Source organism: Seriola aureovittata, chromosome 15, assembly GCF_021018895.1.
Source record: "Seriola aureovittata isolate HTS-2021-v1 ecotype China chromosome 15, ASM2101889v1, whole genome shotgun sequence".
NCBI lineage: Eukaryota > Metazoa > Chordata > Actinopteri > Carangiformes > Carangidae > Seriola > Seriola aureovittata.
This window is the reverse complement of record NC_079378.1, coordinates 10,719,503-10,731,827: the sequence shown is the minus strand read 5'-3', so window position 1 is coordinate 10,731,827 and position 12,325 is coordinate 10,719,503. Positions and strand designations below refer to the sequence as shown.

Below are 12,325 nucleotides of genomic sequence, written 5' to 3'. Positions count from 1 at the left end.
GTTAACATCGATGCTGCTAGTTACTTGCAAAAGGGCCAAAACGAAATGTGTTTGTTTTGGATTCGAAACTGGATTAAGATTTGATCAAATGCTCCACACCACCCTAGTCACAGGAATGGTACATCTGATCTGTTCGCTCTTAAATCTTATGTTTGGTTTGTTTGAAAGTGACATTTTGAAAAGCATTCATCATTTATGTAAATCTGAGGACACAAAACGCAAAGTGTAGGATTTAGACTGGACTTGGGACTGCACAGCTGAGACTTCCTCGTTACCTGCTCCACCTCTGGTGGTAGCTGGTGATAATGTTAGTCATGCCATCTGATGCATATTTTAATATTACTGCTGCACATTGTAAAGTAAAAAAAAAAAAAAAGGAAAAAAATGACAGAAGGCCGGCCGTACAGTAGCTGGATGCCCCGTGCAGAGATTTAATATACACAGCATACAGCTCATTATTACACTGGGCAGCAAAATGTGTCTGCCGCTGTCCATTCTATGTGTGTGTGTGCATGTGTGTGTTTGTGCTGCGTGTTGACAGGCAGCCAGGCTTATTATAAAGTGTGTGTACCTGTGTTTACGGACATGCATGTGCGACGGTCGGGATAGCAGTCTGTCAGAGTCCTGCAAGCCTTCTCTTTTCAATGTAGACAAGTAGCACTCCCTTCACTTTGACAGACAGCTGGGCAGGGCTCCCTTGTCTACACAAGTGCACATATATCTTAAAGCCTGTCACGTCCAACTGCAAAGCGTAGAGTGCAGAGATTTTGGGGAGCCCTGAATACTTGATTTCGTGGATTGGTGTTCCAGGGAAAACTGGTTTAAGTCAGAATCTGTCGCATACTCTTAGAGAATGATAAAGATGTACCACTCTGTATGCTCAGTGAATTGCCTCTCCATCGACTGTAGTGCTCATGCTGGACCGGGGGCCACCGGGTAGTGCTGTATTCGAGCTGCAAACGTTGAGGCTAATTCTCCCTCAGTCTTATCAGCCTATATCAGAGAGTTACAGTTAAGACATTTTACATTTGTCTTGTTTGCCTAAATTAAGTTTGGTGTCTTGTGGTAGGGTATACCCACGGGAAGAGAGAAATGTACAACCTGGACCCTAAAGCGCAGCAGAAAATGTTAACACCTTTTCTGGTATCTGTAACAGAACAAGTGAACACACACAGATGAGCCACCTTAAAATGGAATGTTCTGTGCAGTTAATGTTACAGGATCTCAGAGGATTAAATGTGTTTATAAGCCACCAACGTGCAAACTTTCCATATGAAGCTTCTTTTTCTGTTATTGTTTTGTTTTTTCCTGTTTTCTACCAGTTTGGAAAACACTGTGGTTTTCTCCACTGTTCACTCCACTGCTGCCTTAAGGACAGTAGTATATGTATTCATGTATTAATGTGATTCCCCTCAGATTCCAGCCCCCTCTGACCTAATGCAGCTTTATAGCATTAACCAATGAACCGACTGAAATGATGGCACAAGATGAAAGCAGCTGAGTAACAGGGGTGTATATAGTAAATCCCTCACACTCAACTGCTTCCATGGTTTTTTCCCATATACTGTACAATAAGTGCAATGCGACACATAAATGTGACACATTTCGCGAAGGGCATCATCTTTATTCTTTCGACTTCAGAAGTGGGCTTTTGCTGTAAATTGAGGAGCAGTTCAGATCTGCTTTGAGGTGCAGCTTCAACCCGGAGAGCTGCTGCGTAGCCGGGCGGCTGGCTGCCACCGTCTTAACCATCATCTTCAAACGCGCTATGATCTCGCTCCTTCAGCGTTGGTCCTCCAGCTGCTGCCAAGTTACACAGCTACAGAGGGGTTATAATTAGCTGGCTATACTGTCATCTGAGCCACTAACCAATCAACCAACCGACCGACCAAACCAAAGGCGAGGCGAAGTTTCTCCTCCGCTCCTCAGAGCACTGAAATGCTGCGGATTTAGATTCATCGCTGATTGTGCTACGGTTCCCCTTTGAAGTCCATTGTGGTGCTCATTTATTTTTAATGCCCCTGCAGTCTACTCTACTGTACATATGAAAACTGAAGCAAATGGAACTGGGACATTGAGAGAGAAGGAATTTGAAAATCCTTCATTCCTAATTCATAATAGACGTGGCATTGATCAAGGTCATTGCCTTCTAGAAAACAGACTGTTTCATAGCATTCACAAGGGCATACAGTTATTGTGCAGTGAGTTTAATGAATTTAACCAACAGGTTTAAGTGATTTGGTAATGCATGCCGATGCATTTGGTCACTTGGAGTCTGTGAGCTAATTTGATCAGCCTTTTACCAGAATGCCTGTGGTGGGTGTATTGGCATGTATTATGTTGTCTCAGACAGCAAGTTAGAGAATTGAGCACAGTCACTATGTTCACTGGCATGTTGCAGTGATGTTTCCTTGGCACCTGTTTGTGCATTAATGGGAGACATACACTTTCCTGTTGGCTGTATTAAATAAGATAATTCATTTTGTCTATATCTTCTAATCATGTTGTGCCCACGACGTTATATGTGATTTTGCTAATAATCCAATCCAGGGTTATATATTTTGTGCATTGGATTTTCAGTCTTTATTATTTCTAATGACGCCAGTGTAATAACATGCAGTATTATTCTTAGCCTAATTCTTGAGAACTATGTGAGAAGTTTAAGAGCGTTAAGAGCGCCGTGTGTGATTACATGTGTTTGTTCATGCATGTGCATGTATGTGTGCGGGGGGGGGGGGTGCAATGTACATTCATGTATGCCTAGGAGTGACATGAAAAATGGATGCAAACCTGCACTCACTCCCTCTGTCTATCTCTCACACTCACTATAGCTTTTGCATCAAGGCTCGAGGCCGCGCGAGTCTTAACCTGACTCTGCTCTTAGACGTAATGTCCACTCATCCATAAACATGCACATTAGATAGCAGAAAGTGCAGAAGCTGATCCAGGCCCGGCGCAAGAAGATCTGACAGAGCATGGAGGTTCATTTGACACCAAGCTGTCCGGCTTCCTCAACCATACTCTGTTTGACATCTGGCCGTCCATCTCGCTAAACCGACACAGGCAGCAGACACCGAGAGGCGCAATGCATGGCGGTGGACAGATGTACACATGCAGGTGCACAAGCAGAGATAATTCATTTATATACACAAAGGCATACATGCAACTGATTGCCCATGCACAAGTTTCTTTAAAATAAATTACCCTCAATTAAAACCTAGACATCTAATTGTTTCTGCTGTAGCTGCTGATCCAATGTTGCGCGGTGCATTTGTTTCCTGATCACTTTTTTGGGCTAAAAATTTTGAATTTTTCCTCAAATCTTGTCAAGTAAGAATATTTATGAAGCACTTTCAACCAACAAGTGCATCTCTGTGTGAGAGCAAGGCGAACGCCGGCAGGTCTGTGAGAAAAGAGAGTAAATGATTCGCTATCAAGAGGAGCTCACAGGCCTCAAGCATGGAGGGACAGGAAGAGGGATGGATGGGATGTTGCACAGGGCACAAAGGTTTTCTGGTAAATGGGTCAGGAGTTTGGCTGTAAATACAGACAAAGTGTGCGGTTTATTGGCAGGAAGCCTGTTTGAGGAGGGAGTCTCATCGCAGACAAGGGAAAATCTGAGCTAGGATTCTATTTCATAAGAGCTATCCCATGTATCCTGAACCTGGTGAAGTCCTCATAAAGTAACACAGTGTTGTAAATTTAAAATGAGATCATTTGATTGAAGTAAATGATTGTAGAGTCCAAACCTCAATCCTTGTTTTTTTCTATGGGATGACTGTGTCTTTTGACAAAAAGATGAAATAGATGTCAATATGTTATATCTATGAAAATCAATGTTTTCCTGAAGATCAAAATAGCAACATTGTTTGTTTTTTTCTGTTTTTTTATATTTTTGTAATAAAAAGTATACTGACACATTATTCCAATATGTTATAAAAACCACTAGGTTTGTACCAGTGTATTGGCTTGATATTTTGTGCATATTTTGTGCAGACAGGTTACTATGTATTCCCTGAAGAGTCGGTTGTATTGTATTAGATATATATTGTTTGTCCCCATTAGAAGACCTTTGAAGCATTTTTTACCCAGTGTTTATCTCTTCAGTGAACTTAAAGCCGACCGTAAGCAGGAAATTCAGCACTTTGTTTTGCCTGTCTACCAAGGTGTTTAAGACAACATTTACTGTAATATGTTTATCTACTGACAACTACCTCAGCAGTGATCTTTTCCAGCACCTTTGTATCCACACATTCACAGGGGTGTTATTTTCTTATTCTTCAATGACGATGATGATGATGATGATGATACAGACAAAACACCTTCCTAACTAACTTGTGTAAGTGCATGACAGATAATTCCTCATCTCCAAATTGGATTTCCCTGTGCTTCTTCGCAGTCAAACCGACAGTGATCCACACAGACATGTTTGTCAACAGCATCGGCCCAGTAAATGCCATCAATATGGTGAGTAATACTGGAATTTGATGTTAATTATGTGCCATTGTTGTTATTAATAGCCAGCCTGATAACTAAAGGAGGATATAACTATGTCCTTGGTTTGCCTTCATCCTCAGGGAGGTGAGAGTATAAAGATCCAGAGAGTAGCTCTCCTCTCTGGGGCTGGCAGGGATTCAGTGTCTTGCTCAAGCACACCTCAGCAGGGCAGATGCTTGCTGTCATGGCGGATCGCCTGCTGCACCTAATCACCATGCTGCCCCACTGCCCTTGTAGTGTAGCAGCACAATGCAGGTGTCAATCAGCTACTTAACTACCGCACTGGCCTGTGCACTACAGTGGATGAATGCGGCCCATCTCACGCATCTGACTGCATTAAACTAATCTAATATTGAATTAGAATACTGACTAACCGCCACGTTGCTCAGCACATGAGCCAGATTCTCAAAGCAGCATATTTGCAAATGGCTGTGTACGCGCTGGCAAATCTTGAGGTGTCCTTACGTCGTACTTGCCAAGACTTGCATCAGCTACAATCTGAGATGTCACCTGTTCAAGGCCTCTGCGGTTTGTTCAAAAAGATAAAACAATGTGTGATTTTTCCTTGGATCCGGTTTGATTTTTTAGATTTTTCTTTTAGGCTTTTTGATCATTTCTTTCTGTTGCTATTGTGTAATGGTTGCAGTTGAAGTTTATTTATCTTCACCAGCTGCATTGTTAGTTATTTAAAGATTTGTGTTTGTTAAAATGTGCAAATTAACGCTTTTTATTTCTTATAAATCCTTTATAAGAACAATGTATTTTTTAATACAACTAAAGCCAAGTCTGTGTAGCCTTTGTTATATTGCTAGTTCAAAGATCACATCAGTTTCAGCAAATTTGAGTGGGAGAAATGGTTATTTGTACATTGTCTGCTTCCAACAAAACCATATTAGTGTATTCCTATTAATAAAAATCCTTTTAAGTGTTGGAAATGCTGAATTTAAGCATCAGATTCACATAGGAAGACATCTCCATCTTGCTTTTCAATTACGACTGGTAAAGTTACAAATAACACAACACCAACTGGAGTAGAATATGTAGCTGTCATGCTGCAGTGATGAATAAAATAGGGCAGGACTGTGTATCTGATAGTGGTGAGGGAAATGGTTTGTAGGAGAGAAAGAAAGAATTATAAATTGACATCTTGCGAAAACTCACATCAGCATTGTTTTATGTGTCATTGTTTTTCCGTTGCACGTCCCTGCTGAGAACCCACTTCTATTGTAATTCTGCAGAGGAGTCTGGCTCTACATGGTGGTGGCGTTACATTTCACTTAGTCTTAGCTAAAAACACCCACTCCCAATAACTGCAGTCACAGTGAAGCTGGAGGAGACTCATCGATGGGATCAGTTAGAGAATGCGTTTGTGCTCGCATTAGGAAGTCTGCTTGCATGGATGGGCGTGTGTGTGTGTGTGGCGAGGGTATTCTGATGACATGAAAGGTTGACTGATTGCTTCGCATTTATATGTAATCAGTATGGTCGGGCCAGTGTGTTTACACCGTGACATGACAAATGTGGCGGAGTTGGTAGATTTTCTGAAGAGCAGAGACTGAGACTGATGGTGCGGGGGTGTGCTTCTGAGCATGAGCACAATTTTGAATTCTTAATTATGCGTTAGGAATCTTTGAAATATGGCAAAGTTGCAACTCGTGTGAGTGTGAGAGAGGGGGACAGTATGGGAGAGACTAATAAAGAAAGAAAAGAGAGAGAGAGAGAGAGAGAGAGAGTGAAAGATCAAGGTTTAAAGAAAAAAAGGAATCAGAAATTGATGCTTTGTAGCCACTAGAGATGAGCAGCTCTTAGCTGTTCTTAGATGTGTGCAACTGTTTGAATTGAAAGAAGTGTGATTCTGTGATAGATCCCAGAGTATATATAGGTTAAAGAAAAAAAAAAAAAGATGTTTATCCCACTCAGCAGGGCCCAGATGAAGATCCTAAGGCATTCAATCTTTCTCTCATCACTGGATTTGAACTGTCTATCTGTCCTTTGTGAAAGAAATGATGCTGCAAGGATGGGAACATTGCCTAGTGAAAATGTCTTTCAAATCTCGTTTAGCACTCTTTGGCGTGGATTTTGGCTTTATTGTTGGGCTAAGCTTCGTCAAAAAGTTAATGCCTCTATGCCCTCTTGCTCAGAAATCCCCAAGTTTTTTCTTTTTTTTTTCCTCTCGTGAACCTCAGGGCTCAACCCATTCCAACCTACAAAATAAATAAGAAAAACCGATAGCGCCTTCAGTCACTGCCTCTCCTTCCCCATCTCGCATTAGCATACATCTCACCTGCGCTCCTGGCTCAGCTTCAACTCTGCCCGTGCCTCCGTCACCTATGTTTTCATCCCTCATGTGTATGTTATAACTCAGCTCTCACAAGGACTGAATGGCAGACAGAAGGTTTTGTTAGGCTCAGGACAAAGAGTCGCCGATACGGCAGGTTATGAGGTTAGACAATACTTGAGCCAAACAATAGGAATTATTAATTGCCTTGTTGAACATTTAATTTTCAGGCTGAGAATGTCAGGACGGTCTTTTTAAACAGAACTCTTTAGTAGTGACAAAAGGACTTCTTGGCCTGAATAGACACCATTCTATCATTGAGTTTCCACTGGCAGAGAAAAGCTCCCTTCAGACGGGAGAAACAGAGGAGTGCTGTTGGAGATCACATTTTGATTTAATCTCTTTGCATCTCACATCTCATTGGTGACAGCACTGGTTCCAAACAATACTGTTTTACTTAAAACATAAGAATTTGGGGTGAAACTGTGTTTTATCTGTCGTCAGGAATACACCATCGACATCTTTTTTGCCCAGACCTGGTATGACAGAAGATTAAAATTCAACAGCACGATGAAGGTTCTGCGTCTCAACAGCAACATGGTCGGGAAGATCTGGATCCCGGACACTTTTTTCCGTAACTCGAAGAAGGCCGACGCTCACTGGATCACCACACCCAATCGCATGCTTCGAATCTGGAATGATGGTCGAATACTCTACACCCTCAGGTAAAACATCATGGATGCCTGGTATGAGATATTAGCAACAGCGATGATTCTCATTTATTTGTGACTCATGGCTTGATTGACTGTACGACTGAGTGGTTGTATTTTCCAAATTACCAGTTGTCACTACGATCACATTGAAAGATTCAATCGTTAGTAGTCATTATCTCTGCAATTTTGCATTCTGTTTTACTGCTGTTTGTCTGATCCAAAACATAAAAGAAGATGCTTCTGATTACACATTTTGTGGGGTAAAAAAAAGCTTCTTTCTCTGTAAGAATGATAGCTGATAGATAATGGAGAGTTCAAGATCTATTTACATTCTAGTGCTGTCAACTGAACAAAGCAGAAAACAATAGATAAGAGTGAAAATACTGTACTGCAGTCTTGTCTAAAAAAAAAACAAAAAAAAAACAAAAAACAAAAAGGTCAAAGATGGAGTAACAGCTCATTTATGCTCCCTTAAACTACAAGGATATATACGACCATTTCAAAGGACATAACTGTCACTACCCACATACTTCAATGCCTCAATTACATTGGCATGGATGTTAGGCAATACATTCACAAGGGGACAGCTCAGAGTCAAATGATTCTGACAACAACAAACGCGGTGACGGTGGAGGAAGTCATAATACTTTACCTTTTAAGAAAGAGGCAAAAGAGGAGGTGGCGGTGTAGACGACAGTGGTCTGATAGGTTACTAAATAAATTGCTAAACCTCTTCAAAAACACAAACACTTCAAAAAGTTATGCCATTTTTTGAACTGTTTTTGTCGTGTCCCACGGTGGTGTCTTGCTTGAACTATTGGTACATCCCTACGCGTTCAGAAAACGTGCAGGAAATACAGACAAAATGAACGCAGAGTATGGACAGAACTCTCCGTTCACATCTGTATACATATCCGAGCATCCGACATAAGCCGAGCATAAACTAATAACTGTGGCAGTGTTACAATTTTATTTGTACTATTATAAGTTTTTTGCCACTAAGCTGCTTCTTGCTCTTCCTGGAGTCCATCACAGCGAGCAACAAGCAAAGCGTGTACTATAGAAAGCATTCTCAAGTACCCGACCGTTTATGGCCCCTCTACATAAATGATTTATGATACTGATTATCCTGAACAGGCCTGGGGCAGTCTTAAATTTCAGCATTTTAAAATTGACATTAATTAGCATGCAGGAAATCTGTCTTACCAAATGAGGCAGGAAGCTGTTATGTGACAAGGGAACACTGGAACTACATTGCCCTAAACGGATGCTTTAAGGTGCTCCTGCATAGAGATCACTTTCAAATTTTCCTTCCATATTCTTTCAGCGGTTTGAGTGTCTCGAAGTGCTCTGAAAGATTTTGTAATTAAACAAATACTACACTAATTATAAATACTGCTATATTGTCTAATGACCCATTCTTTCCTGAAGATCTGGAGACTGAAAGATTGCAGTAGGCCAACAGTTACTGCTCTGATGGGCTAGATTTACTGGATGATGGTTGCCTTTTTAACTACACACTGTTTGTCAGGGCGAAACAGATGAGACTAACAAGAAATATGTGAGGTGTGTAAAACAGGAGGATGGATTAAAGGGAAATATTAATTGTCCTTATTATTATGTTTTGTATGCCATCATAAATACAGTGGACGTTTATACCGACACCACAATATATCATCAGTGGTAATAAGAGAAAGTGAACTCCTCTGGACTCAATCAAGCCGTGATGGATGTTCTCCTGTGCAGAACACTACCCCTCCACTTCATTAATTTGTTAAGGAACTCTGAATTTAACCACTGGTTAATTAGGATGACCGCCGTGATTCGGAGGACAATGATACATGACAATAGCGAGTGCATGGATGGGTAAAGTCATTTAAGGTCATTCTCTCATTAAAGGGAAGTTTAATGACTTTGCCTTCAAACTCCCTCAAGTGTGAAAACAGGAGATGCGTGTGATGCTGTGAAAAACATCAATTTGGTGTAGGGAAATTTTAATTAATGATGCCTGGTGTTCATACTGATAAGGTTAGGGGTTTAATTCTGACTTTTCCAACACAATCTTTAGAGTAAACAAACTGCATTTGTAATAGACTGGTTGGAATATGTCTTCACACGTGCACACTTTACTATTTGTTGTTGTTTTTGTTTTTGTTTTTTATTACAGTAACTGAGTCAGTGGATCCAAATGTTGTGTCTCTGCAGGTTGACCATCGATGCCGAGTGCCAGCTTAAACTGAACAACTTCCCAATGGATGAGCACTCGTGTCCCCTGGAGTTTTCAAGCTGTAAGTTTGGCCATATGCTGATGCCCTACTGTCTTACCCCTCCCTCTATTCCTCTGTTCCATCTCAAAGACAGACACACACACACACACACACACACACACACACACACACACACACACACACACACATTATGGCCATGAGTAAGCAACATATGAGCCTAACAAAGACATTAAAGGTACAATTATGCAACAGGCCAAACCAATGAATTCAAGCTGCAGTCGTCATAGTACTCATCTCTTTCACAGCACAAAAACAACTGGATGAGTCATATGTGTATTCAGGTTTAACAGAATGGTGCACATATGAAAGTATATATGCAATTACAATAGGAACAGAATACGTTAGACAGTTCTACCAGTATGTAGTCAGGCAACATAATATGAAAGATATGAACAAAAACATTTGTTAATCCATTGGTTCATTAATTCATAGTTGGCATTCAGTAAAGGGATTTAATAATGGATGTCTCATTTCCAACTCGACCAAAGGCAAAGAGGTGATTGATTTTCCTGCACTTTGTCAATACTGTTCGAAAAGACATTTCAAAAAGTGACACGAGTCCAAATGAGCCAGTGCCTCCGTGTGAGTATTGGGGGGGGGGCAAGTTATGCTAATGAGGCTGCTATGGATCTACAGAGAGATGCACCATGGGATATTCTCTAGAGAGAATGCTTCCTAAATAGCTCCAGAGCAACAAGAAAGAGAAACCAGGGGGGTAGCAGGCCTAAAAATGGAACAGAGGCGTTCATTTAAATTTGATGAAAGCCATGGATGTTTTCAGAAGTTTGAAAATCGCTTGATGTACAGTACATGAGCTCAATCTCAGCAGCAGCAGGCGGGCAGCGTGCAGCAATTCATCACGCGGCATATTTTCTCAACACGTGCCACAAAGCAAGAAAGCACGGTACATATTCCAGCGCAGCCTCTTCTGCAGTGGTTTTCGACTGTGTGGCTACATCACACTTCGTCCAGTTGGACATATACAGATAACGCATACCATTTCAGTTCACGATCATTTAAATATATCAAATACTGTTTCAACTGAACCAAGAATACAAGTGAATTCATGACAATGAGCTCCAGAAACATTCCAGATTTCCAAACAAGACACTGAATCAATTATTTGTCCCGGACACATTGGCAGCGCAGGAGCAGACTGGCAAATGTGCCCCTGCTACTGTGAGGTCCAGCATTACTGGATGTCTGAGAGCACTTTACTCATGAAGCCATTTAAAGTCTGCGCTGAGGAAAGTTCATGTGCATTATTCAGGCCACTCCCTCGTTGGCTACACACAGCGCACCGCTAGAGTGAAAAAGACACTAGACTGAAATCTAAAGAGAACTGGCAGAAGACTTTAACAGCTGTGCTGAGGTGAACATTTAGTCACATCCATTCACACGATAAGGAGCCCATTTCTAAATGCAACTTATCATTTGTTTAAAATATGCTTATCTGTACCTGTTTTCAACTTTAGCTCCTAGGCAGAAATTCAATAGCAAAGAATATGATTTGATTATGAAAATGCATCTGCTCATAAGTGAATCAGTATCAGACAAGTGTGATTACTGCTGTGTCTCTCCCGACCGGAGAGCCAGCCTCTTGATGTAATAAAACTGCTGAAATCCGACTCATAGCCAGCCGCGCATCACACTTGTAATCTTTGCTTTTAAATTTTTCTGAAAAAATTTTTTTTTTTCTCCCCACAGTTGGATGAGATGCTTTGTCAACATTTTGTGCAGGAGTTTATTATATAAGGGTTCTTTCATGAATCAGTTTATTTGCAAGGTAGCCCCCACTTGAGCTGGGTATGGATTACTCTGAAATAAAACAGGCTGCTCCATGTTTCATATTGAACAGCCTTGCTTTATATAGCAAAGAGCATATTTAAGCAGTCTTAAGATATTTCCGAAAAGGGAGGAAGATCGGTCTTTGGAAAGCACTGTGTCATTTTTTTTTTTTCACCGAGCCTCTCTCCTCTGAGTTTCAGCTAAGCTCCATGTCATGCTAACTCTGTTCTCTCTTGTTCAGATGGCTACCCCAGGGAGGAGATTGTGTACAAGTGGAAAAGGAGCTCAGTGGAGGTCGGGGACATTCGCTCCTGGAGGCTCTACCAGTTCTCCTTTGTCGGCCTGAGGAACACCTCTGAGATTGTCAGGACTGTCTCAGGTAAGAAAATATTAATATGCAAAATGTGTGTGTGACAGAAGTGATTTGTTGGTCTGCGACAGAATGGGGATTCCATTGGCGCTGCACCACTCAACATTCATGTTTTAATAGCCACGATACACTTTTTAATCTGATGCAGGCAGGAGCGTGCAGGCAGCATCATCCTCATGTAATGAATATAGCGAAATTTCATATATACAATTATGCAGAGCATAATAATGATTATTGTCATTATTATCAGGCTTAACCATGCATGCCATTGCTTCTAAATACGTAATCAAATAAAGTTATCCTTCCTGTTCCAAGTCTGATCTGTAAACAATCACTGTTGCTCTGGTTCATATTTACAACATGACATGATGGGTAATGTTTTTATCCATGT

General features: G+C 41.1%; 1 protein-coding gene and 1 long non-coding RNA gene across 6 annotated transcripts in view; one reads left to right on the top strand and one right to left on the bottom strand.

The window, feature by feature from the left end:
* LOC130182648 (uncharacterized) overlaps positions 1 to 12,325 on the bottom strand; it is a 305,937-nt gene that overhangs the window by 55,505 nt on the left and 238,107 nt on the right. The gene's annotated exons all lie outside the window — the stretch shown is intronic.
* Positions 1 to 12,325, top strand: part of gabrg2 (gamma-aminobutyric acid type A receptor subunit gamma2) — a 49,501-nt gene that overhangs the window by 9,481 nt on the left and 27,695 nt on the right. For all 4 annotated transcript variants that reach the window (XM_056397712.1, XM_056397713.1, XM_056397711.1 and 1 more), the window contains exons 3-6: positions 4,400 to 4,467; positions 7,280 to 7,500; positions 9,694 to 9,776; positions 11,806 to 11,943. In XM_056397712.1, coding sequence (XP_056253687.1) covers positions 4,400 to 4,467; positions 7,280 to 7,500; positions 9,694 to 9,776; positions 11,806 to 11,943 — 510 coding nt within the window. The remainder of the gene's footprint in view (positions 1 to 4,399; positions 4,468 to 7,279; positions 7,501 to 9,693; positions 9,777 to 11,805; positions 11,944 to 12,325) is intronic.